The sequence below is a fragment of the Oncorhynchus clarkii genome, chromosome 13 (genome assembly GCF_045791955.1).
Source record: "Oncorhynchus clarkii lewisi isolate Uvic-CL-2024 chromosome 13, UVic_Ocla_1.0, whole genome shotgun sequence".
NCBI lineage: Eukaryota > Metazoa > Chordata > Actinopteri > Salmoniformes > Salmonidae > Oncorhynchus > Oncorhynchus clarkii.
In genome coordinates this window covers 17,091,959-17,119,080 of record NC_092159.1, presented here as the reverse complement: position 1 = coordinate 17,119,080, position 27,122 = coordinate 17,091,959, and the positions used below count along the sequence as shown (strand labels likewise).

General features: G+C 43.7%; 2 protein-coding genes and 2 non-coding genes across 6 annotated transcripts; 3 read left to right on the top strand and 1 right to left on the bottom strand.

Moving 5' to 3' along the window:
• Positions 1 to 6: 6 nt before the first annotated feature.
• Positions 7 to 1,272, bottom strand: LOC139424523 (ATP synthase membrane subunit K, mitochondrial-like). The gene is made up of 4 exons (XM_071176448.1): positions 1,204 to 1,272; positions 474 to 572; positions 295 to 385; positions 7 to 123 (listed from the first exon to the last, which is right to left on the bottom strand). The coding sequence occupies exons 2-3, from the start codon at positions 558 to 560 to the stop codon at positions 296 to 298; spliced, it is 177 nt and encodes a 58-aa protein (XP_071032549.1). The 5' UTR covers positions 561 to 572; positions 1,204 to 1,272; the 3' UTR covers positions 7 to 123; position 295.
• Positions 1,273 to 1,466: 194 nt separating this feature from the next.
• On the top strand, positions 1,467 to 27,108 carry LOC139424519 (protein RRP5 homolog). Of its 3 annotated transcripts, none has more exons than XM_071176444.1 (35): positions 1,467 to 1,507; positions 2,530 to 2,659; positions 2,891 to 3,028; positions 3,310 to 3,474; positions 4,433 to 4,594; positions 4,900 to 5,020; positions 6,664 to 6,839; positions 7,130 to 7,237; positions 7,517 to 7,723; positions 9,208 to 9,332; positions 11,960 to 12,023; positions 12,284 to 12,430; positions 13,263 to 13,514; positions 13,968 to 14,093; positions 14,302 to 14,496; positions 14,764 to 14,937; positions 15,490 to 15,703; positions 15,897 to 16,049; positions 16,358 to 16,467; positions 16,761 to 17,254; positions 17,404 to 17,466; positions 17,558 to 17,654; positions 17,762 to 17,851; positions 18,028 to 18,133; positions 18,423 to 18,600; positions 19,427 to 19,483; positions 19,705 to 19,827; positions 20,161 to 20,283; positions 20,563 to 20,731; positions 21,179 to 21,454; positions 22,215 to 22,465; positions 23,962 to 24,130; positions 24,371 to 24,524; positions 24,873 to 25,038; positions 26,523 to 27,108. In XM_071176444.1, the coding sequence occupies exons 2-35, from the start codon at positions 2,552 to 2,554 to the stop codon at positions 26,692 to 26,694; spliced, it is 5,433 nt and encodes a 1,810-aa protein (XP_071032545.1). In that variant the 5' UTR covers positions 1,467 to 1,507; positions 2,530 to 2,551; the 3' UTR covers positions 26,695 to 27,108. The 3 variants fall into 3 exon arrangements, with proteins under 3 accessions (XP_071032545.1, XP_071032544.1, XP_071032546.1); XM_071176443.1 differs by having other exon boundaries at positions 1,470 to 1,552; XM_071176445.1 differs by having other exon boundaries at positions 1,470 to 1,655.
• On the top strand, positions 4,664 to 4,809 carry LOC139365325 (small nucleolar RNA SNORD15). The gene has a single exon (XR_011626612.1). It is a non-coding gene; the product is annotated as a small nucleolar RNA SNORD15 (small nucleolar RNA).
• On the top strand, positions 22,514 to 22,754 carry LOC139365363 (small nucleolar RNA SNORA53). Its single transcript, XR_011626648.1, has one exon. It is a non-coding gene; the product is annotated as a small nucleolar RNA SNORA53 (small nucleolar RNA).
• Positions 27,109 to 27,122: the final 14 nt, after the last annotated feature.

Genomic DNA, 27,122 nt, shown 5'->3' with positions numbered 1-27,122 from the left:
GGTGGGTTACATTTTACATTGTTTTTATTGTTAATAACACAGTGATGCCAAATAATGGCCTTATTTCTTACAAGCACATGCCGCCAAACTTCCGACCACTATACTACAGAACAGTCAGGACACCTGTGGGGAAACAAGAACACATTGGAAATATACAGTTAGCTTTCCACCAGGCAGAAACATGTATTGTCCATACAAAGACTCCCGATTAGTCATACACATTCCTGAATAAAACAGTGCAGTCTTTACAAAATGGGTACGAGAAACTGACGGTATCCTATGCAATACACTCACATCACTTTGCCGTGACAGCCGCCTGTTTCTTGGGCTTCAACTTGAAGAAGAGGGCAATGGTGGCTATGCTTGCATATGTGAGCAAGACACACTGTGGACAGAATAACACACGTGTGACCTTTGTGAGAATGTGAACTGGTTGTACACCATCTTGCACAGTAATTCATGCATGAACTTACGTTCCTCCTGCCTGTGATTGTGTATGCATTGAAGTACTTGGCAAAACCAGTAAACTGGTGACTGGTTCCTGCGTCGTGTCCGCCCATGTTGGATAGTAGCTGGTCCAGAGAGAAATAGATTACTCAGTCAATTACAATGCATTAATAGTGGGAGGATTACAGAGGGCAAGTAAAAGTAATGCCAACCACAAATTATGGAATTGCCTATTTCTAACACCCACGCGCAAGACGTTAATGTCAGTACTCGGGGGGAGAATAATTACTCAAGACAACTTGCCTATCAAACATTGACGCTCAGTAGCCCTAGTTGACAAGCCTAACGGTCTGCAAGCCAGGCAGTTTCTTCCCACAACAGTGAAAACAAATGAGCTAACGTAACGTTAGCTAGTTACAGTAATTATATCATGCAATTGTGTGGTACCATTCAACCCAAAGCGGACTGCTATATTTGTGTGGGTATTGTTAGTTTGTTAGCTGGTTCACTTTCATTCAAAAACTTTACCTGGCAGGCAGTAGCTAGCTAGCTACCACTAGAGGTTAACGTTAGCTCAAGCCAGATTATTTGCTACCTCGCTAACGTTCGCAATATTGGCTAGCAAGATTAATTTGTACTGACAAACTAAACGGGCATTTTAGAGACACCACAAGCAACAGCGTCCTGGACAACGCTGTTATAAAACGTAGGGAAATGAATAAAGCTAGATGTTATATTGATTGTCACTATTCTTACCTTCACCGTGCACGAAATTGAACAAGTGCCCTTCAACGAGAGAGGCCGAAATGCTAAAAGTATCAGGAAGTCCCGCCTACTCTCTACAGCGCATGTTCAGTGGTTAGTGTTTAATGAACCAATTTTTCTGGACGAAGCTAACGTCAGTCAATGAATAACCCCGCCTTTTTATTGTAAAATTGGACAGTGATAGGTTTGTTGAAACGTCAATCACTCTAAAGATGGACGTGAATGGACAATTAGGGAAACGCCCACTGAAGTTCGTTTCCGGTTTGAAAACATGGTGTGCTTCTGATCCACACATGTGAGTTTGCATACCAACTTCTGAACTGGATATTTAAAAAAAAAGGTAGAGTTTGCTGGTAGATGTTACATTTTTATAAACATGTAGAATCGAGGAAAACCTTGGCACGTATTGATTGTTGTATTTTTGTGTTTTAACCGATTGTCTGGTACGTATAGCTTGCATGCTAATGGACTGTAGCTTACTAGCTAAGGTTAGCAATGCTGCTGATGTTTTGGGATGTGCTAGTGGGGATGTAGCAAGCCATCAAGATTCTAGCTAAGTATTTTGTAAAGCAGAAGGTAAATAATACATTCAATGTGGATGTAGCAATGCCAAAGTGTTCACAATCAAAAGCTTTATCATAGGTGTATTAGAAATAGTAGATATATGAAACTGTACAATCATACATTGCTTGACATGTGCAGTGGTGTAAAAATACTTTTAAGTAGTACTTAAGTCGTTTTTTGGGGTATCTGTACTTTACTTTAGTATTCATATTTTTGACTACATTTCTAAAGAAAATAATGTACGTTTTACCCCATACATTTTCCCTGACACCCAAAAGTACTCGTTACATTTTGAATGCTTAGCACGACCGGACAATTGTCCAATTCACGCACTTATCAAGAGAACATCCCTGGTAATCCTTACTGCCTCAGATCTGGCAGACTCACTAAACACAAATGCTTCGATTGTAAATTTTGTCTGAGTGTTGAACTGTGCCCATGGCTATCCTAATAAAAACAAGAACATCGTGTCGTCTGGTTTGCTTAATATAAGCATTTTTTTTATTTTTATGTATACTTCTATGTTTGATACTTAAGTACATTTGACACCCAATACTTTTAGACTTTTACTCAAGTCGTATTTTACAGGGTGACTAACTTTTACTTGAGTTAATTTCTTTAAAGCTATCTTTACTTTTACTCAAGTATGAAAATGGTGTGCTTTTTCCACCACTGGCATGTGTTCTAAAAGAACCCTTATCACCCCCTTTCCTCTCTGATTGATAACATTCACTGTGTATTTTGTCTCTGTAGACCTTTAAATCAGTAAACAACCATGGCATCAACGGAGGAGGACTTCCCTCGCGGAGGTAAAACCAAGCAGACCACTGAAAGTAAAGCAGAACCTGTGAGAAGGCATACAGAAGTGGACAATCTGTTCGAGGTATAACAAAAAAAAAATGAGTCTAGTCGATCATCAATGTGATATACGAACCTTGTTGTGGTTTAGCTCTAATTAGCTCTGGTCCAGAGATTCGTTCGCGACAGTGCAGCCGACTGACACTCTGGCGACAATGCAACCTACTGACGCCCTGGACCAGAGATAAGCTCAAATGTGCATCTCAAACAGTATTCTGTCCGTCAGTAAAGATACTATTGTGGTTGGCTCTTTCAGACACATACAGCAGAGGAATCCAAGAAAAGGAAGGGACAGAAAGGGGATGCCTTGAAGAAAGCTAAGAGGCAAAGGACGAGCAAAGAGGAGGCTCTGAAGCTCAATACAACAACCTCTGTAGATATCCTACAGTTAAAAGTAAGTTCAATCAACAACATACTTTTTTACATTTTATATTTCTCTGCCATCTCATTTCCTTTGCACACCCTTTGAATGTGATCTGAACCTGGGTCATGCTCATAAGGGCACAATGTTGCAATTTTTTCTTTAAAGGTTGTGTAACAGGGAAAGGGGTAAAAAAAAAAGTGTTTCTTATTGGACAAGTTCAGGGAGTCCCTCTGTTTCGGTACATTTTCTTCTGGTTGTTTACTAATGAACACAATCCTGTTTTTTTATTTTTTATTTTTTTTTACCCCCAGAGCCTGAAGGTGGGTACCCTACTGCTGGGCTGTGTGAAGGAGGTGGCAGATTTAGAGGTGACGATTAACCTGCCCAGCGGCCTTCTGGGATACCTGAACATTTCCAATATCTCGGACTCGTACACCAAGATACTGAGTGACCACCTGGACTCTGCTTCTTCAGAGGTAACACATTTCATGTAACTCCTACCGAGGGGATTGTTCTGCCTTATATAGGTAAAAGGCTATGCACTAGTTTCTGAGATGTCTAATAAGGCAGTTCTAAGGGCATGTCTACACTTGACACATAGATGCTACTTCTGCTATCAGAATATGATAATCACTTAAAAGACAGTTCTAGGCGCACAAAAGTCTCGTTGGGTTCATATAAGGCTGATCACCTCAGGGACGCATTGTGTGCGGACTTCTCCTGAGTCTGGACGCAATCAGGCCACTGAAAGCGTATTTAGTGGGCGACGTCATCAACATTCCAACGGCAAGTCTTTAGAAACTTGTTTTTTGGGAGCGAGAGCCATCTTTTCATTATACTGTTGTGGGGAAAATATGTTCTTTGTGTGTGAGGAATGTGTTTGCTGGCTTCATAAATGTAATCCAGCTGGCTAATATTTTGAAAAACACAATTTTGTTTGGCTAGAGTTACAGAGATGTTTCTGCTAACCTCTTTAGCTTTCCGAGCTTGCTGGCTAGCTACAGGGGCTAGTTGACTAGTTACAGTATTTTACTACTGCCATCAAGTTCTTGTGCTATTATCATCTTTTGCCTATGCCACCATTAGCAGAATGCTTACTGACATTTGATTATAGTGCGGGAAAGGAAATCCGGACACTGTAGACATATTTAAATGTAGTGTAGTTGCATGATCAAAACTCCTTGATCAGAATACAAAACTTAATTAACTGTAGTCTACACACGGCCTGAGAGGTCTTATCCTCATATTATACAATATTTAGAAGAACTGTGCTCTGAGTTTTTTTTAAACGTATACAGCTTTAATTATTACATTTTTTGCTTGATGCACCGTGGAGCTCCCGACCTTAAGGGGTTCAGAAGAAAATGCCTGATGCTGTACGAATGATGTGTGAACAACGCATCCTAATGGATCCACTTTGCTCTTTCTTTCCAGGAGATCTTCTCACTCGCCAGTCTCTTCTCCCCGGGCATGCTGGTCAGGTGTGTGGTAGCCAGGTTGGACACTGCCAAAGGAGGATCGGTCAGCATTCAGCTGTCAATCAACCCCAAAGAGGTCAACAAGGGCTTGAGTACTGGCTTTCTGAAGGCTGGCTTGGTGAGTCAACACCTACAGTATACGTGATATAGTACAAATTAAAAACAGGATCTGGGCCTGTGATATCCTCTTCAGTGATGATACGATGACGAGTCGGAACGGAGCACAGTCTGTCTTGGGGGGTCACTGAGTCAGTCATGTTTTGTGTCTCTGGGTTCAGTTCCCCAGAGCAGTGTCTCTTCAGTTGAAGACATAGAGGCATTTGTCTAAGAAGAGCTAGAAAAATAAAGAAAAGTTGTGATATCCTGTTTATGTTTTGAGGTCATGCTTTAGGCTTAGACGGATGTGTCACGTTTTTGTTTCAGATCCTGAGTGGTTGTGTGGAGAGTATTGAGGATCACGGCTACCTGGTTGACCTCGGCATCAAGGGAACCAAGGCCTTCCTGCCCAAGCAGGCAGCCAAAGACAAAACGAATAGTCCGAAAGGTATCTAAAGAGTCCCCTTTCACATCAAATATAGTACACATACCATTCAATGTCACGCTGTTAGTCTAGGACTGGCGGAACCCCTCGCCAACAGCCAATGAAATTGCAGGGCGCCAAATACAAATCAACAGAAATCTCATAAATCAAATTTCTCAAACATACAAGTATTAGGCACCATTTTAAAGATACAATTCTCGTTAATCCAACCACAGTGTCTGATTTAAAAAAAATGCTTTACAGCGAAAGCTCCACAAACTATTATGTTAGGTCACCACCAAGTCACAGAAAAACCCAGCCATTTTTCCAGCCAAAGAGAGAAGTCACAAAAAGCACAAATATAGATAAAATTAATCACTAACCTTTGATGATCTTCATCAGATGAAACTCATAGGACTTCATGTTACACAATACATGTATGTTTTGTTCGATAACGTGCATATTTATATCCAAAAATCAAATTTTACATTGGTGTGTTATGTTCAGTAGTTCTAAAACATGCAGTGATTTTGCAGAGAGTCACATCAATTCACAGAAATACTCATGATAAATGTTGATGAAAATTCAAGTGTTATGCATGGAACTTTAGATACACTTCTCCTTAATGCATCCGCTGTGTCAGATTTCAGAAAAACTTTACGGAAAAAGCATAATCTGAGTACGGCGCTCAGAGCCCAAACCAGCCAAATGAAATATCCGCCATGTTGCTCAGTCAACATTAGTCAGAAATAGCATTATAAATATTCACTTACCTTTGATGATCTTCATCAGAATGCACTCCCAGGAATCCCAGTTCCACAATAAATGTTTGATTTGTTCGATAAAGTTAATAATTTATGTACAAATAGCTTATTTTGTTAGGGCGTATGGTAAACAAATCCAAAACGCTCGTTGAGGTCCAGCCGAACGACGGACGAAAAGTTCAAGAAGTTATATTACAGGTCGTAAAAACTTGTCAAACTAAGTATAGAATCACTCATTAGGATGTTTTTGTCCTAAATGTTCAATAATGTAGAAAAGCAATAGAACGAGAGCTAACTCATGTGAATGTGCGTGACTGAGATCGAGGCTGCTGCCAGACCTCTGACTCAATCCCCTCTCATTCGGCCCCCCTTCACAGTAGAAGCCTGAAACAACGTTCCAACGATGGTTGACATCTAGTGGAAGCCTTAGGAAGTGCAAAATCACCCATATCCCACTGTGTATTCGATAGGGGCTGAGTTCAAAAACTACAAACCTCAGATTTCTCACTTCATGTTTGGATTTTTTCTCAGGCTTTTGCCTGCCATATGAGTTCTGTTATACTCACAGATATCATTCAAACAGTTTTAGAAACTTCAGAGTGTTTTCTATCAAATACTAATTATAATATGCATATATTAGCATCTGGGACTGAGTAGGAGGCAGTTTACTATTCATCCAAAAGGGAAAATGCTGCCCCCTATCCCAAAGAAGTTTTAACTGTGTTGAATGTGACTTTTCTGGGTCATGTTCATTGTGGCTCGCAATTGAATAGCTTTTAAATGTTTTGCAACGGAAAATATAAATGAGAATTTCTTATGGGACAAGTCCAGGTAGCCCCTTCCTGTTTCAGTCTGTTTTCTTCCGTTTGATGCCTAACGAACACAACAACCCTGGTGTTGCAGAGCTGAAGGTGGGCCAGTATGTGACTTCTCTGTTGGAGGAGGTGAAGAACGATGAGCGTGTGGTCCGTCTGTCCATCAGCCCCACGGCGGTGGCCCAGGCCGTTGCAGACACAGCGCACGGCTGGACCCTTACCAGCCTGCTGCCTGGCCTACTGGTCAAGGCGCAGATCAAAAAGGTACATTGACTGAATACTGTATTCTAACAACAATCTTATACATATTAGTATTCTAAGTCTAAGCACAGAGAAGTGTTGGCTTACACCTATGATTATAAATGAACAATTGCACCGTTTCATGGCTTAGTATTGTTGGTAAATGTCTCTTGTTGCTTGATGTATACACTTTTTGTAATATTTATAGCAACTAGAGAACTTGCAATTTAGTATATCTGAGAGGTCTCTTTTTTTTTTTAAAGTCAATAATCTGTTGATGTCCTGTTTCATTGTGGTTGACACTGTGGTTCTAGGTGACCCTACATGGTCTGATTCTGGAGTTCCTCTCCTCCTTCACCGGCCTGGTGGACTTTATGCACCTGGAACCAGAACAGGCCTCCACATTCAACGAGGGAGACAACGTAAGAATTTACAGTCTATTAGGCTATTGCCAATCAGTCTGTCACACAGTTGGATGAGACAGAATGGTATAGAATGTCGGACTTTGCATCGTATGAAAGCGAGTTTTTCAACAGTAATCGTAGATGCAGGAGTTGTACTTATTTCTACCTCGAGTAGCAAAACAAAAACAAGCAATTCATGAGAATTTCAAATTGGCCAATTATGACTGTAATCTTGTTTAGACATTACATTCAGTTGACCTTTATTGACCTTTGACCTCTTACCCCTTTCTCTCCCAGGTGAAGGCCTGCGTCCTTTATGTGGAGCCGTCCACCCGGCTGGTGGGCCTGTCCCTGCGCAGCCACCTGCTGCAGCCAGGGGGCGACGTGGACCTGGTGGCCACTGAGAGGATAGGGGAGGTGGCGCATGGCTGCAAGATGACCGCTCTCCATCACCTGTCTGGAGCCATGCTGGAGCTGCCTGACCAGACTGTGGTGTTTGTACATGTGAGTCCGTGTTGTTAGACCATACCTGCGTTGCGTCTTGTTTGAGTTTGAGTTTATTTTTATTTTTACAGGGACAGTGCACATTAATCAACGTTTCAGTAAAAGTGCCGGTTTTAGCCAGCCGGCTAATTTTCAACCGCAGTCCCTGGGCAGGTTATTAAAAACAATTACAATATAGACAATAGCAACATAGAACAAGCAAGACATAGCAACATTAGGACAAGCAAGACATAGCATACAGAGCAACATAGGACAAGCAAGACGTAGCATACAGACAGAGCAACATAAAACAAAAAGCAGCAAGACAAAATTCATAAAAGCAACAAAGTGTTTCCACACCTCACAAGCTACAGACAACAGACAACATGGAAAGCGGCAACACACAGCTAGGGACCATGTTCACAAATCTGATTGACCTTTAGCCATGTCTTCAAGCATTTTGTGAAAGTGTGATATGTGGTGCAGTTATGTGTGTCTGATGGCAGTGTATTCCAGACATGGGAAGCTCTCACAGAGAATGCAGATTTACTAAAGATGCTTTTCCTTAGGGGAACTATACAGTCACCTCTCATGGCAGACCTTGTGGATCTGCTGCCATATGTCTGGATTTTCTGTTTAACAAAAATATTGAGTGGAGGGGGAGCCAGGCCATTAAGGATCTTGAATACAAGACATGCGTCAGTGTATTGCACAAGATTTTCCCAACTCAAGAGCTCATGCTTTCTAAGAATGTGACAATGATGATGGCTATTGGGCTTCCTATCAAGCACTTTGAGAGCCTGTTTGTAGACAGACTGAATAGGTTTTAATGTTGTACAGCAAGCTTGGGCCCAACTAGTCAAGCAGTATGTTAAGTGGGGGAGTATCATAGTTTTGAAGTACAGTTTTGCTACCTCTGTAGTCAAACAATTTCGTATAAATCGGAAATTAGCTAGGTTGAATTTGGTTATTTGAATTACTTTTTTCACATGCTTTTTAAAAGAGAGGTTGGAATCAAGTATGATGCCAAGGTACTTAAAATCGGATACCACCTGGAGCTTCTCCCCTGACACATAGACATCTGGCTCAGTAGCATCTGTTGCCCTCTTTGTGAAGGATCATAAAGTTTAAGTGTGTGAGTTTAAGTACCAACTCGGGTCTTCGTACATGTTAGTTCCTATTGTTGGTAGACCATATTGTTGGTGTACTATACTAACTATAGCCAAGCCCCTCTTTGCAGACCTGGTAGAGCACCTTACTACTGCCAAAATGCTAAGGACTAGCCACTATAGGACAAATACAGTGTTGTAGAGAATATTGCGAAGGTGAGAACATAATGGTGAGCCCATGCCCCTTGGATCATGTGACAACCCAACATTAAAAACAATGCAAACCCTCAAACCCATGGCTGCTTTGACCTGGCCCAGTGAAAGTGGACTAATGTGGTCTGTGACTGGCCTAGTGGCAGTGGTTTGATTTGATCTGTCCGTTTCTCCTGTCTCCAGAGGAACCACATGAAGGAGCCCATGGAGGCGTTCAACCTGAACCGTGTCATGGCCAAGCCTGAACACACCTGTAGGATCATGGACTTCAGCCCCATGGAGCAGGTGCACCTGGTCAGCCTGCGTCAGTAAGTGCGGAAACAATAAATACATTAATTCAATAACATAGTATTTTTCAAGTTATCTTTCTCAAACGTTTGTGTATTGTCCCATACAATAATCTGTATTCTTAATTGTCTGTTTCGGGTGACCCAACTACAATTCCCAAGCAACCCCACTAGGGGACACGAACCCGACTTTGAATAGTGTGTGTGCGTGAAAGCCCTGTTGCAAATGTGTGTGACGTTTTCAATTCCATTCAATACATCTGGAAAGGACGTATGTTTGTTCCAGCTTGGAAAGGACGTATGTTTGTTCCAGCTTGGAAAGGACGTATGTTTGTTCCAACTTGGAAATGACGTATGTTTGTTCCAGCTTGGAAAGGACGTATGTTTGTTCCAACTTGGAAAGGACGTATGTTTGTTCCAGCTTGGAAATTACGTATGTTTGTTCCAGCTTGGAAAGGACGTATGTTTGTTCCAACTTGGAAATGACGTATGTTTGTTCCAGCTTGGAAAGGACGTATGTTTGTTCCAACTTGGAAAGGACGTATGTTTGTTCCAGCTTGGAAATGACGTATGTTTGTTCCAGCTTGGAAATGACGTATGTTTGTTCCAGCTTGGAAAGGACGTATGTTTGTTCCAGCTTGGAAAGGACGTATGTTTGTTCCAGCTTAGAAAGGACGTATGTTTGTTCCAGCTTGGAAAGGACGTATGTTTGTTCCAGCTTGGAAAGGACGTATGTTTGTTCCAGCTTGGAAAGGACGTATGTTTGTTCCAGCTTGTAAAGGACGTATGTTTGTTCCAGCTTGGAAAGGACGTATGTTTGTTCCAGCTTGGAAAGGACGTATGTTTGTTCCAGCTTGGAAAGGACGTATGTTTGTTCCAGCTTGGAAAGGACGTATGTTTGTTCCAGCTTGGAAAGGACGTATGTTTGTTCCAGCTTGGAAAGGACGTATGTTTGTTCCAGCTTGGAAAGGACGTATGTTTGTTCCAGCTTGGAAAGGACGTATGTTTGTTCCAGCTTGGAAAGGACGTATGTTTGTTCCAGCTTGGAAAGGACGTATGTTTGTTCCAGCTTGGAAAGGACGTATGTTTGTTCCAGCTTGGAAAGGACGTATGTTTGTTCCAGCTTGGAAAGGACGTATGTTTGTTCCAGCTTGGAAAGGACGTATGTTTGTTCCAGCTTGGAAAGGACGTATGTTTGTTCCGTATGTTTGTTCCAGCTTGGAAAGGACGTATGTTTGTTCCAGCTTGGAAAGGACGTATGTTTGTTCCAGCTCGGAAAGGACGTATGTTTGTTCCAGCTCGGAAAGGACGTATGTTTGTTCCAGCTCGGAAAGGACGTATGTTTGTTCCAGCTCGGAAAGGACGTATGTTTGTTCCAGCTCGGAAAGGACGTATGTTTGTTCCAGCTTGGAAATTACGTATGTTTGTTCCAGCTTGTAAAGGACGTATGTTTGTTCCAGCTTGTAAAGGACGAATGTTTGTTCCAGCTTGTAAAGGACGTATGTTTGTTCCAGCTCGGAAAGGACGTATGTTTGTTCCAGCTCGGAAAGGACGTATGTTTGTTCCAGCTCGGAAAGGACGTATGTTTGTACCAGCTCGGAAAGGACGTATGTTTGTACCAGCTCGGAAAGGACGTATGTTTGTTCCAGCTCGGAAAGGACGTATGTTTGTTCCAGCTCGGAAAGGACGTATGTTTGTTCCAGCTCGGAAAGGACGTATGTTTGTTCCAGCTCGGAAAGGACGTATGTTTGTTCCAGCTCGGAAAGGACGTATGTTTGTTCCAGCTCGGAAAGGACGTATGTTTGTTCCAGCTCGGAAAGGACGTATGTTTGTTCCAGCTCGGAAAGGACGTATGTTTGTTCCAGCTCGGAAAGGACGTATGTTTGTTCCAGCTCGGAAAGGACGTATGTTTGTTCCAGCTCGGAAAGGACGTATGTTTGTTCCAGCTTGGAAAGGACGTATGTTTGTTCCAGCTTGGAAAGGACGTATGTTTGTTCCAGCTTGGAAAGGACGTATGTTTGTTCCAGCTTGGAAAGGACGTATGTTTGTACCAGCTTGGAAAGGACGTATGTTTGTTCCAGCTTGGAAATTACGTATGTTTGTTCCAGCTTGTAAAGGACGTATGTTTGTTCCAGCTTGGAAAGGACGTATGTTTGTTCCAGCTTGGAAAGGACGTATGTTTGTTCCAGCTTGGAAAGGACGTATGTTTGTACCAGCTTGGAAAGGACGTATGTTTGTTCCAGCTTGGAAAGGACGTATGTTTGTACCAGCTTGGAAAGGACGTATGTTTGTTCCAGCTTGGAAAGGACGTATGTTTGTTCCAGCTTGGAAAGGATGTATGTTTGTTCCAGCTTGGAAAGGACGTATGTTTGTTCCAGCTTGGAAAGGACGTATGTTTGTTCCAGCTTGGAAAGGACGTATGTTTGTTCCAGCTTGGAAAGGACGTATGTTTGTTCCAGCTTGGAAAGGACGTATGTTTGTTCCAGCTTGGAAAGGACGTATGTTTGTTCCAGCTTGGAAAGGACGTATGTTTGTTCCAGCTTGGAAAGGACGTATGTTTGTTCCAGCTTGGAAAGGACGTATGTTTGTTCCAGCTTGGAAAGGACGTATGTTTGTACCAGCTTGTAACCTTGCTGTCTCTCCTATAGGAGCATCGTTGATGCCCCGTTCTTCAGAAGATACCATGACATCCAACCTGGACAGATTGTTCAGGTAAGATATTTTATATTTTTAGTTTGTCTCTCTCTCTCGCACAACACCTCTGAAAGGTCTTCAAAAAAAATTGCCCATTTAAAGTGTGTGTGTGTGTGTGTGTAGGGTGCCAAAACTCTGGTAACTTTCCTAGGTTTTCTAGAAATCCAGGTTGGGGGATTCTGGATGATTTGCTCCTGATTCCAGGAACCTTCCAACCTTGGAATTCTGCATTCCTAGTGGCGTGTGTTTTAACCCAGTTTGTCCTCCCTCTCTCCCAGGGCACGGTGACGTCCCTCCAGAACCATGGCATGATGGTGAAGGTGACCGACTATATCAGAGGCCTGGTTCCCCGGACACACCTCTCTGACATCATCCTCAAGAACCCAGAGAAGCAGTACGCAGTGGGCATGATCATCAAGTGCCGGGTCAGTAGTACTGTGTAACCGCTCACCTTTAGAAAGGGTCAACTGTGGTGACCTTTAACCTTGGGGAACCAATCATTGATGAAATAAACACCTACTCATAATTCTCTTCTCTTTAGCAAATATTAGGTGTAGGTTAATCTACCTAATAAGTAGATTAAAAATTGTCTTGTAACGATATGTATATTCTTTGCACCATTTCAAAGGAAATACTTGAAGTTTGTGAAAATGTGAAATGAATGTAGGAGAATATAACACATTAGATCTGGTAAAAGATAATACAAAGAAAAAAACATGCGTTTTTTTGTGTTTTTTTTTGTACCATCATCTTTGAAGTGCAAGAGAAATTCTATAATGTATTATTCCAGCCCAGGCGCAATTTAGATTTTGGCCACTAGGTGGCAGTGGTGAATGTGCAAAGTTTTACATTGATCCAATGAAGCATTGTATTTCTGTTCAAAATGTTGTATCAAGACTGCCCAAATGTGCCTAATTGGTTTATTAATAACTTTTCAAGTTCATAACTGTGCACGCTCCTCAAACGATAGTATGGTATTCTTTCACTGTAACAGCTACTGTAAATTGGACAGTGCAGTTAGATTAACAAGAATTTAAGCTTTCTGCCAATATCAGATATGTTTATGTCCTGGGAAATGGTCTTGTTACTTACAACTTCATGCTAACCACGTTAGCGCACATTAGCTCAACCGTCCCGCGGGTGGAACACCAGTCTGTAGAGATCCTTAAGAGGTTTTAACGTACTCTGTGCTTGCTTATCTGGTTTGCTGTTTAATTTCTTAGTTTAAAACGGTTTCCCTCCATCCCTCTGTCTCAGGTGTTGTCGGTGGACCCACGGGCAAAGAAGCTGACCCTAACCAGGAAAAGGGCCCTGATAGATTCCTCCCTCCCCCCGTTCCTGACCTACGAAGATGCCCGCCGCGGTCACGTCTCCCACGGGTTCATCGTCTGTGTCAAGGACTTTGGCTGCATCGTCTGTTTCTACGGCAAAGTCAAGGGGCTGGTGCCCCCCAACGAGCTCAGCACGGAGCCAGTGATAGTTCCTGAGAACGTGTTCTATGTCGGACAGGTGAGGGGAAACAAAATGGCTGCCTGGAACTTTTCTGTATCTTGATAATTCTTATGCGTTGTAGATTTGTTGTTGTTTTTCTGTTCTACTTACGATATAGGCTAATTGTCCTCTTGAATAACTTTGAAGTAGCCTACTGATAGTTATTGAACTTTGACACATAAAAGTTTAACTGAAGTTCTTCCACCAGTTTGTGTTGCCGGTGTCAGAAAAGGTTCTGTTTTAAACTTCTGTATCAAAACAGGGAAGTCTTAGTTTAGACAGACAGCCCAATTCTGATCTCTTTTTCACTAATTGGTCTTTGGACCAATCACATCAACAAAAAAAAAGATCTGATGTGGAAAGGTCTGGTGTTAATTGTTAAAATACCAATTAGTGGGAAAAAAATATCAGAATTGGGCTGCCTTTCTAAACGCAGTCTTAATGGCTACCTTGGTTCTCTGTTATGTTCAGGTGGTGAAGGCTAAAGTGCTGAACTGTGACGTGAAGAAGGAGAAGCTCCTTCTTTCCTTCAAGGCAGTGGCAGGAGGAGATACTGAGGGACCGCCTAAACCCAAGTTTGACTTTGAGGTTGGGAAGGTAAGAAAATGGCAGCACGTCCTTTCATATTGTTAACACATATAATCATTTCTGAATTTGTTTTTAAAAAATTTAAAAGATGGTCTCTCTTTTATATAGTTGCATGTTCTATGCAGTTGTTAAATGTGTTAGGTTCATCTCCGCTGTTGGCTTGGAGTCTAAACTGATCTTTGTATTCTGCTTTTTTGTCTTTTTTTGTTTGTTTTAGAAAGTGGAGGTTAAGGTGGTGAGTAAATTCCTTACCGGTCTGGAGGTGTCCATTCTGCCAGAGGAGATCCCCGCCTTGCTACCCATGATCCACCTCTCCGACCACGTGTCCAACTGTCTACTGCTGTGGGAGGGGCTGCAAGAGGGTGACATCATCTCCAACATTGTCTGCCTCAGCAAGAAGAAACAGACTATTGTATCCTTTTCATACTTTTGAACTTCAGATCGCTCACTTACCTTCACACATTGATTTCAGACACACAGCCCAAAACATAACAGAACGCTCATCAGTGTGGCTGAATGCTGTGTTCGTCTCACCATTGTGGTTGGCTGTCGTGGTTGTGTTTAGAATGTAGTGGCTATACCAAGGAAACGACTACCTTTTACTAAAAGACATCGTAACCACTTTTTGCTGTAGTACGACTACACAGTACCTCTTTCCCTTAACCCTGCCTGTCTCAAGACCCTGACTAAAAAGCCCACTCTGAAGTCATTCCTGGAGGAGGGGGGCGTGGTGGCTAAGGAGTTCTCTGACATCACAGTTGGGGTGCAGCTGATTGGCTGGGTCAATAACATCATGCCCTATGGAGTGTTTGTGGAGTTCCCCTATGGCCTGGTTGGCCTGGCCCCTAAAGCGGTGAGTTGGTAGGGAAGGAGTTACCTGTGGGAGTTAGCCACAGTCAATTGGAGTTAGTGGGAGTAAATTGGAATTTACTTAGAGTTAGTAGGGGTCAATGGGAGTTAGTAGGGGTCAATGGGAGTTAGTAGGGGTCAATGGGAGTTAGTAGGGGTCAATGGGAGTTAGTAGGGGTCAATGGGAGTTAGTAGGGGTCAATGGGAGTTAGTAGGGGTCAATGGGAGTTAGTAGGGGTCAATGGGAGTTAGTAGGGGTCAATGGGAGTTAGTAGGGGTCAATGGGAGTTAGTAGGGGTCAATGGGAGTTAGCTAAGAATATATTATGCAGTTTGTTGAAAAGGTATAATCACCCTGACAAAGATCCACAAGGATCTGAAGCTCAGTCATATGTTCAACCAAAGAAACACAATCGGAACAGATTTTTTTTTTCAGGATTCCTCTCTTATTAGAATTTATGCAGCTCACGTCTCCTTTCTCCTTCAAATCATCAATAACATTGTCTAAAAGCCATTAGTATAGAATAATTTATATTGACATACTCTTTCTCCTCTAGGCCATGAGTGACAAGTTCGTCGGCGACACCGCGGCTCACTTCCAGCTGGGCCATACGGTGGTTGCCAAGGTGACCAACTTGGACGAGGAGAAGCACAGGTTCCTGGTCAGTCTCAAGGTGTCAGAGGTCCCCTCCCCTGAGAGAGACGGCCAGGCCAGGCTGATCCGAGGCCTGCAGGAGAGGAAGGCGGTGATGGAGATGATGGCCAGCAGAGGTACGTGGGTGGAGTTGTAACGTTGTTGTCAACTGTTCTAGGAACTATTAGTTTTCTTCCGTTTGCTAAAGTTCCCTTTTCCTAGTAGGTTCAAAAGTGCTATTCCAATACATTTAAATTGATCAAAATGATTATGCTAAGAGTTACCTTTAACTCTCTCTCTATTTTCTTGTTCATCCTCTGTCTCTGACAGGTGACTCTGACCTACTCAAGCAGCTGTCTGCGGTGACCATAGGCCAGAGGATGAAGATGAGCGTAGACGAGGTGAGGGAGGACGGGAGTGTCACCTTCAAGTCAGACGAACTCAGCGCAGCCACCGTACTGGCCACCAAGGACCATGCGCCTGGTGAGTATTCACTATATGTCCAATCAGGGTTGGGCTCAATCCTCTTTCAATTCAGGAAGTCAATTGAAATTACAATTGTAGCTCCTGCATTGACTGAATTTAAATGGAATTGACCCTGTACCCAGTGGAACTTTTACCAGACATAATATGGGGAATCTTTTGACTGTTACACCTTAGTCATCGCGATGAACCCAATAATAGAGCTTTGTTTACCCTTCTACCAGACACATGAGGAATCTTTTGAGTGTGACACGTTTTGACTGTTACATCATAGGTATAATGTAAACTAAATGTGTGTAATGTTTCAGGTAAGTTGGCGATGGGACAGGAGTGCATGCCGGTAATCCTCCACGTTGACCTCGTGACCTCTGAAGTCTACGTGTCCCTCTTGGCTAAACTGACCGGCAAGAGGAAAGCGGTGAGTACTTGGCTGCATCTCAAGTGACACCCTAGTTCCTATATAGTGCGTTTGGAACACTGCCCTACTATAGCTAGTTTCATTTGGGACTACATGAAGCTTCTTTATGAGTGGTTGGGTGGCTGAGAAGTCAATAGTGGTTCATTTGGTGAAACATTTTTTTTTAAACATTCAATGCAATAGATCTGTATTCTCCCTCAAGTTGAAACTCCCTGCACCCTTTTGGACTAAACAATCTTTAACACTTTGAAAAGCCTTTAAATCTTGATAGTTTATTACCTGTGTCCTTATAGGTGGAGGCAGGGTCCACGCACACTGCCACTGTGCATCACGCCGACCGCGACTTTGCCGTCATCTCATTGGGCGACACGGCTCAACTGACGGTCATCCAAACCACCAATCACCTCAACGAAACGTTCCGCTTCGACGCTGAGAAACTGACCGCCGGTAAAACCCTGACGATCACCGTCACCAAATCCAGCTGCGAGGAACTAGAAGGGCTCCCCCTAGTGTCCTGGGAACTCGCACCGCCCATAAGCAAAAGATTAATCTCCAACTCCAAGAGGTCGAAGGGCATGTATCGCTACGGCGACGTGGTCAAGGGGAAGGTGAAGACAGTGAAGCCTACGTGTGTGCTGGTGACGCTAGAGGACGGGAGCACGGGGTGCGTGCACGTGTCCGAGATACAGGAAGTGGTGTGCGTGGGAACATTCCCCACGTCCTTCCTCAAGATAGGAAGTGAGGTCACAGCCCGAGTCATTGGAGGACGGGAGGGCAACAGTCACAGGTAAGGATAACAATATAGTAACAGATTTAAGTAGCCACATTTTGTTATATAGTTCGATCATTTGAAGGATATTTCTGAATTACAGGTATTCTGCTTGAAATATTTGCGTAATTTTAGTTGCAAATATATATTGTCTTTCTTTTATTTAGGTTCTTGCCGTTCTCCCATCCCAACTTCACGTACTCCATGCCTGAACTCACACTTCTTCCCAGGTAAATGTTCTGAACATTTAGAAGAACGTATTCTGTTATTATACTGCCTTTTTGGTTTCTTGTTAGATACTCTTTCCCTCTCTGGTCACAGGAACCTGAAAGAAGACGCAGATGTTAAGCCTGTCAAGACCAAAGAGAAGCTGAGGCGTTATCAGGTCGGCGACGACGTCATTTGCTTTGTGTCAAAGGTGAGTTTCAACAAACGTAAATTGAAGTTAAGTAACTTGTTATACAGAATGTGTGAAACATGTTTAGTAGTAATACTAGTTGTGTTAAATGTGTTTTTCTTCCTCAGTACTTTCCAAATAGGAAGTGTCTAGAAGTGACTACTGGTCCCTCAGTAACTGGAACTGTTGAACAACTGGCCATGACCTCTGACCCTGAAGTATGTTTTATATACACTTAACTCAATGTTTTTCTCATTCCTGCTATGGGGAATTCCCAGACATTTTTGTAAAACGGTAAAATGGAGATGGTGTCATCCCTCAGATGTCCCTTATACTGTATGGATCTGTGTTCACCCTAATAGGTTCTCTAAAATCATTAATTTGTATTATTCAGGGTGCCAAACACCCAGAGAAGCTGTTCAAGCTGGGCCAGGCGGTCAGTGCTAAGGTGGTGACAGTCAGCTCCTCCAAGCCCTCACGCCTCTCATTGTCCCTCAATGGTGAGAACACAAAATAAACACAAGAAACACAACCCTCTTCTGACCGTCAATACAGTGAATATAAGACCCTTCCAACCATCAATAGTACACTGAATATCGCATAGAACCTTCTAAACATCAGTACATTGAAAATGGGCCCTGCTAACCACCAATACAGAAATGTCAACGTATAACCAACTTTTAAACTTTGAACTGTCAATACAGACATGTTGACTCATCATATACAGCTCTCTCGCTATGTTGTGGTTGCATTTACTCACTCGTGGTGTCGGTTGTCAATCGCTGTCAGGTGTACACAAGTTGGAGAAGGGCCATGTAATCATGGGGTTGGTGCAGAAGCTAGATCCAAACCTGGGTCTGCTGGTGAAGCTGCCGTTCAGCGCCATGGGAACGGTTGCCATGGAGGACCTAGCCGACAAATATAAGCCAAAACCTCTGGAGCGGTACAGCAAGGACCAGCTGGTCAGGTCAGTGGCACACTTTAAACCTGGGTCAAAGGTTAACTAGACCAGCTGGTCAGGTCAGTGGGACACTTTAAACCCGGGGTTAAAGGTTAACTGGACCAGCTGGTCAGGTCAGTGGCACACTTTTTAAACCTGGGTTAAAGGCTAACTGGACCAGCTGGTCAGGTCAGTGGCACGCTTTTTAAACCTGGGTTAAAGGCTAACTGGACCAGCTGGTCAGGTCAGTGGCACGCTTTTTAAACCTGGGTTAAAGGCTAACTGGACCAGCTGGTCAGGTCAGTGGCACGCTTTTTAAACCTGGGTTAAAGGCTAACTGGACCAGCTGGTCAGGTCAGTGGCACACTTTAAACCTGGGTTAAAGGTTAACTGGACCAGCTGGTCAGGTCAGTGGCACACTTTAAACCTGGGTTAAAGGCTAACTGGACCAGCTGGTCAGGTCAGTGGCACACTTTTTAAACCTGGGTTAAAGGCTAACTGGACCAGCTGGTCAGGTCAGTGGCACACTTTAAACCTGGGTTAAAGGCTAACTGGACCAGCTGGTCAGGTCAGTGGCACACTTTAAACCTGGGTTAAAGGCTAACTGGACCAGCTGGTCAGGTCAGTGGCACACTTTAAACCCGGGTTAAAGGCTAACTGGACCAGCTGGTCAGGTCAGTGGCACACTTTAAACCCGGGTTAAAGGCTAACTGGACCAGTCTAGAAGTTTAGTCAAGTTAAAATGGTTTTGGAGTGTTAACTCTATAAAGCTGGTCTTTTATTTATGTAATTCTTCAAGTTATTTCAAGGTTATACTAAGTAACGTGTTATTGTTTTTGTGCTCTTTCTCTAGGTGCTGCATTGTAGGAGAGGCGAAGAGCAATTGGCAGTTGTCCCTCCGCTCTTCGAGGTACGATTCCCTATCTGACTTGGTTTTCATGGACAAAATGAATGAAAGAGTTCAAGTGTATTAGGAAATGCAATATCAACACCCTATTCAACCCTATACATGTCTCTCTCTTCGTTCTCCTCTATTCTACTGGTCCATTCTAACTATCATATATCTATGTTGGGCGCTTTGAGCACTGGAAAAGGGCATTTTCTAAATGAATCATTTGAATGATCTTTCAGGACGAACCCAGAGAAGGCCTCAGTAGTAAAGGACCCAGAGATTGTGTCTCTAGATGACCTGTCAGAGGGGCAGATCGTCAGAGGCTATGTGAGGACTGTCAATGCACAGGGAGTCTTTGTTAGGTAACTCCATTATCCATTGTCCATTATCCCTTTATAGAAACCAACCCTTTTAATAAAATTTAAAAAATGACGTACCTTTACAATGTCCTGGAAAGATATGAAACTATGAAGGAAAAATACATGTAAGGTGTTCATTACTTCAGTATTATACTTAAGACATTATATCTCAGATTCACCGTCCCTTTAGTATACATGTACAATGTTCTGGGAAGGTATGACATTATCATGCAGCTTTTTCCTGAAGATCAATTCTGAATATGAAAAACCAACGTATAAAAGCTGTTGCTATGGTAATATAGCTAATTGAAAATGTTGCTTTTTTGTTTTTGACAGTTTGTCTAGATCCATAAAGGGCAGGGCCCAGTTCCAGAAGGCCACTAAGTACTTTTTGGCTAGCCACCAAGACTATGCCAAGAAAGTACCACAGTCCACACTGCTCACCACCAAGATCCTCAGGTAAGACCCCCCCCCCCCCTACAATAATTTGGTACAACCCCACCACCACTGCTAGGAGAATAGGTCGGCCCTTCCTGACCACCTCATTCTTGAGTAGGGGTGTTCCATAAAACAAGGAAGTTGTTAGTCATATTTTTGGGTAATAACCTAGATTTATTTGTTATATTGAACATGTCTGTGACCCACAGGGTTATTGTGGCGCAAACAAGAGCACCAATGTGTAGGAGTTTTAAGTTTTCTACATTTTGGTTTTTAACACGAATGTGTTGTTCCTCGCAGCATCGATAAAGAAAGTGGGCTGGTGGATCTGTCTCTGCTCCAAGAGGACACTGGGAAACCAGACGTGCTCCCAGAATCCCTGGGGCTGCACCTGCGCCTGACAGGAGAGGCCAAGGAGAAGCGTGACGCCACCAAGAAGAGGAAACGCACGGAGTCGGAGAGCAAGCAGGTGTCTATTTGTCCCCCTTTTGTTAATACAAGGTCATCTAACGTAGCAGGCGTCTGAGCGGGGTCACCACATCCAGTGTCCAGAGGAAAAGGACGCTACGTTGGAGACGCTGTATCCCTGAAAACTGGATGTTTCTGGTTTCTAGTGACCCCGCTGAGGGTGAAATACAAGCTAATCATTTTTTAGTTTGAATAAACAAAGTGATATGACACAAGATAACTGAGATGTGAGTGCTTTTAATTTTTTTTAAATTATACATGTCATACAATTTAGATAATAAGCTATTTTCAAAGGAAACCTGTCCTCTTCCATGATGTCACTGATACTAATACTACCAAACAGAATAGAGGACGCACTGATCACTGTATAACATGGATTGCCATAGCAGTTTGACCGGGGACTGGAATGTCTAATCCATATAATCACTTATCTTCTGTCTTAACGCAGGGAACCGCAGAAAATGTTTCAACGAAGAAGAAGAAGACGAAGAAGGGGAAAGGAGAGGACAGCGACAGCGGAGTGGAGGTGTACTTCAGAGAAGAAGTGGAGGAAAATAAGTGTGAGCCTGCGGAGGTAGAGAAGCCCGTCCCAGTGCAGCCGGCCAGACTGCAGGTGACCGGAGGGTTCTCCTGGGATGCAGCGCTGAGCGCCCTGAAACCAGCGTCCGCTGCCCTGGGGGGAGAGGACTCCAGCGACGGGGAGGACGGCGAGGTGAACATTAAGGTAACGAGTAATGCTGGGGTTGGACGGCGAGGGGAACACTAAGGTAACGAGGAATGCTGGGGTTGTACGGCGAGGGGAACACTAAGGTAACGAGTAATGCTGGGGTTGTACGGCGAGGTGAACACTAAGGTAACGAGTAATACTGGGGTTGTACGGCGAGGGGAACACTAAGGTAAGGAGTAATGCTGGGGTTGGACAGCGAGGGGAACACTAAGGTAACGAGTAATGCTGGGGTTGTACGGCGAGGGGAACACTAAGGTAACGAGTAATGCTGGGGTTGGACAGCGAGGGGAACACTAAGGTAACGAGTAATGCTGTGGTTGTAAGGCGAGGTGAACACTAAGGTAACAAGTAATGCTGGGGTTGTACGGCGAGGGGAACACTAAGGTAACGAGTAATGCTGGGGTTGTACGGCGAGGGAACACTAAGGTAACGAGTAATGCTGGGGTTGTACTATGAGTGGCACACTAAGGTAAGGAGTAATGCTGGGGTTGTACTATGAGTGGCACCTACTAAAGGAAATCACTTAGTTAAGGAATGTTTGCTTTGCATTTGCTACGAGGGTTAGAATGGCTGTACAGCCTCAAATGTTCATGGAGGTGTACGTCTGACCTCTGGATTGGATTATTTATAGTACTGATATTGATTTCATGACCTTGTATGACCTTTCTCTATCTCTCTTTAACTGCCACTCTCTAAATCCTTTCTTTCCTTTCTTTATTTTCTTCTTTCCTTGCTTTCATCCCCCTCGTCCACCCAGCCCCAGAAGAAGTCTCACCATGTGCAGGAGGTAGAGAAGCGGGAGGCCGAGAAGGCCCTGACCAAGCTGGAGACGGAGCTGATGGACCCAGGCCTGCGACCCCAGACGGCGGCTAGCTTTGAGCGCCTGCTACTCGGCTCCCCTGACAGCTCTCTGCTCTGGCTGCAATTCATGGCCTTCCACCTGCAGGCCACACAGATAGAACAGGCTAGAGCGGTGGCTGAGAGGGCTCTGAAGACTATCTCCTTCAGGTTAGTTGTGTGGTGGGGACAGGTGTGTGTGTGTGTGTGTGTGTTCATAACACGCTCCTTAGATCCACTTCTGGAGGGTTCTCCTGTGCTGGTGCTGTCGTCGCTCTCTGAGTGCTGCAACTCCAGCCTGGAGGCCCTCAACAGCTTTCTGGCTGTACAGTTGGAGGTGCTTGAGTCATTGGTGTGTGAGAGCAGTCTACCTGCCCCGCCCAGCCCCACTGTTGCTCTGGCAACCCTCAGTTCTACTGGGGGGATTCTACCAGCGCAGCTGGGCTGGGGGGCGGACAACACGAAGAAGAAAGCGGGTCCTGTGGGTGGGTTGGCGTGGGGGGATATGAATGTGTCGATTAGGGCTGGGCAGTATACTGTATTTTTTTTTACTTGACCTTCTAAAACGGTATTTGAATGTTTGGTTTGTTAAATGTGGTACGCTGTGTGTAACGTCCATTTTTATAGTTTACTTCGCTATTTGGGCCATCTCTCTGCTCTCTCTCTCGCTTCATTCCCGTTTCCACAGACCGAGCCCCGCCTCCTGTCACTCAAGGAGCGCATTTGTTGTTCTTCGACACTTAGTGTGTTTCTTACATCAGCAAACGGCTAGTTTGTCTTTTCTTCGAAAATTGGGTTATTTGCCGCTAATGCTAATCCCTAGTTAGCTGGCTAGCTAGCTAATAAATGTACTGAGTCAGAGAACGTAATCAGCTATACAGCCTGATAATACGTGTATCAACAGTATCTTCTAAATCAGAGAGGAATACGCAAAACATGAATATGTTAGCTAAATTAAGTAGCTTAAAGAAAACATTCAATGTAGCCAAAGATTGTAGGGTCCCCAGGGAAACACTTGTCAACACTTTGGTTCCTACCCTGTCACAATTACTCCTCCCTGGCATTTTCATTCGTTGTCATGTCAAACAACACTATTCGAAGTGCTCACTATTATATTCTAGCTATATAATTAGAATAATCATTCTATTTCCATGATTCCAACAGTTCACCCAAGTGTTTTGCTCTGAATTGCAAGTCAAATTTGCAACAGTTGCAACATTTGGTTAAAAATATGCCTAGATTGTTTTCCTGTATCGTGCAGCCCTACTTGGCAGTATGGAAATGATCTCAAATTAGTGCAGGAAATGCAGAAATTCATAAAATGTAGAAACATCGTTTTGGTTGAATTGAACAGTATTAAACAATCAGAATGTAGAAAGACCCATCACTTAGAATGTATGTCTTTCCAGCCTAGGGTCACAACCACTACTCATAAAGCACATTTACAACTTTTATTTATTCAAAAAAACACAAAATACCGTCATACCACCTCTAAAAAATAATAATAATAATTTAAAAGCCCTAGTGTTGATTGTGTGTAATGTCTGTATCCTGTCTGTCATCAAATAATTCTTACAAAGATGTATCACAAAAAAAGGAGGTGAAAGGAAGAAGGAAAGGGTGTGTAACATATGTATTCTATAACACGTGTGTGTATTCTCCCTCAGAGAAGAGCAGGAGAAGCTGAATGTGTGGGTGGCTCTGTTGAACCTGGAGAACCTGTATGGGACAGAGGAGAGTCTTCAGAAGGTGTTTGAGCGAGCCGTGCAGTATTGTGAACCCATGCCCGTCTACCAGCAGCTGGCTGACATCTACGCCAAGTGTCAGAAGACTAAGGTAGCTTACTGCCAGGGCTCACAAACATTCATTACAACGGCTAACATTCCTCAATGGGAAAAAAGCGATATACTTCACGTATTTACTCGTGTCGAATTAGAGCACGTTAGATGTTGTATTGGGAGCTTTTTTTTCTGAGCCTCTTGTAAGGTTTCTTCTGTTGAATGGTCCTACTAGCACGCTGTTTTTACTGATGCGGTTTGGAGTAGGTTCTCATCAATTCTGTGTGTGTGTGTGTAGGAGGCGGAAGGTCTGTACAAGACCATGGTGAAGCGGTTCCGTCAGGAGAAGGCTGTGTGGCTGAGCTACGGGACCTTCCTGCTTCAGCAGGGTCAGAGTGACGCGGCCAGCGCCCTGCTACAGAGGGCCATCAAGAGCCTGCCGAACAAAGACAGTAAGGCCCCTGTTATCGCCTTTAGGACTCATACACACCTTTTGGGAGCCCCATACCTCAACACATTCCCTATTCGACCTCTAGCTCCAATTGGACACTGGGTTGGATTGATATAAACAAGATGGCAATAGCGCCATCTTGTGGAATTTTGTCTGTATTGCTTTACGCCAATCTTTCCTGTCCTGTTTCTACTCAGTCCGTTTATCTTTCAACAGATCTACTCACCAAGTCATTTGTCCAGGTTGACAGCTCTTAGTTAGTACCCTTTTGTCATAGTCAAAAAGGTACTAACACCTTACATACAGTATCTCCATGTTAACCATCCACCTTCTCCGTCGTCCTCTTCAGATGTGGATCTGATAGCCAAGTTTGCCCAGCTGGAGTTCCGCTACGGAGACGTAGAGCGAGGAAAGGCCATGTTGGACAGGATCCTGACCAGCTACCCCAAACGCACCGACCTGTGGTCCGTCTTCATAGACCTCATGGTCAAACACGGCTCCCAGAAGGAAGTCCGGTGAGTGAGCCCGACGGCACCTCACTAGTTTTGTTATGTTTACGAAATGACGTTGGAATAGCCTGATCCCAGGTCTGTTTCGCATGACAATGACCATAGGAGTTGGCAATAAAGCACCAACACATCTGGGACCCGGCTAACCCGGTAATATTTCATTTATGGAGACATGTTTAAATATTAAATATGGTCAACTTTAGTCTAGGAATTTTTTTTTGCACATTTATTCAAACTAAAAAACAAAAATGCTTTATTTACATAAGTATTCAGACCCTTTGCTATGACACTCGAAATTGAGCTCCGGTGCATCCTGTTTCCATTGATCATCCTTGAGATGTTTCTACAACTTGATTGGAGTCCACCTGTGGTAAACTCAATTGATTGGACATGATTTGGAAAGGCACACACCTGTCGATATAAGGTCCCATAGTTGACAGTGCATGTCAAAGCAAAAACTAAGCCACGAGGTTGAAGGAGTTGTCCATAGAGCTCCGAGACAGGATTGTGTCGAGGCACAGATCTGGGGAAGGACATAGCTCCAGAGTTCCTCTGTGGAGATGGGAGAACCTTCCAGAAGGACAATCATCTCTGCAGCACTCCACCAATCAGGCCTTTATGGTAGAGTAGCCAGGCGGAACCCACTTGGAGTTTGCCAAAAGGCACCTAAAGACTCTGACCACGAGAAACAAGATTCTCTGGTCAGATGAAATCAAGATTTAACTATTTGGCATGAGTGCCAAGCGTCACATCTGGACCATCCTTATGGTGAAGCATGGTGGTGGCAGCATCATGCTGTGGGGATGTTTTTCAGTGGCAAGGACTGGGAGACTAGTCAGGATAGAGGGAAAGATGAATGGAGCAAAATACAGAGAGAACCTTGATGAGAACCTGCTCCAGAGCGCTCAGGACCTCAGACTGGGGCGAAGGTTCACCTTCCAACAGGACAACAACCCTTAGCACACAGCCAAGACAACGCAGGATTGGCTTCGGAACAAGTCTCTGAATGTCCTTGAGTGGCCCAGCCAGAGCCCGGACTTGGGCCCGATCGAACATCTCTGGAGAGACCTGAAAATAGCTTTGCAGTGACGCTCCCCAGCCAACCTGACAGAGTTTGAGAGGATCTTCAGAGAAGAATCTTCAGAGGAGATACTCCCCAAATAAAGGTGTGCCAAGCTTGTAGAATCATACCCAAGAAGGCTCGAGGCTGTAATCGCTGCCAAAGATGGTTCAACAAAGTACTGAGTAAAGAGTCTGAATACTTATGTAAATGTGATATTTCATTTTTTATTTTATACATTTGCGAACATTGTCATTATCGGGTAATGTGTGTAGATTGAGGCATTTTTATTTCATTTTAGAATGAGGCTGTAACGTAACAAAATGTACAAAAAGTCGAGGGGTCTGAATAATTTCTGAATGCACCGTCATTGGTGGCAAGGTGTTTCCTGTCATGTGACCTGGTCTAACATCCTGTTTCCTGTGTTCAGGGCTGTGTTTGACCGTGTGATCCACCTGAGTGTGGCGGTGAAGAGGATCAAGTTCTTCTTCAAGCGTTACCTGGAGTATGAGAAGAAGAGCGGCACGCCAGAGAGCATCCAGGCTGTCAAGGACAAGGCTCTGGAGTACGTGGAATCTAAAGGGACAGAGGCCGCCAGATAGACACACACACACACACACACATCATGTTTTGGGGATTTTCCAACAGCTGTTGTGCAACTGTGGGAAAAGAAGCAAACTGGCAAAGTGCTCAAGGGGGAAGCCTGACCTGAGTGTCATAACAGCCTCGATACACACACACACAGATACACACCCTGCTATTGGATAGTGTTGATGGATATTCGGTGAAGACATTTGTTAATTTCTTGAAAGCTTTCAAATGGTGACATGTCACACATGATATGGACTTGGGAATGTGGGAGGTCATTCTACCTAGTCTTTTTGACCCATTTTGTATAAATAGCATCATTTAAACTAAATGAACTTTTTGTATGTATGGATGAGAAAGCATGCTGACCTGACGGAATAGAATGACTATCATTTTGTAATGAAATAAATGACAGTAAATAACCTAAACTGATGTCTTATAT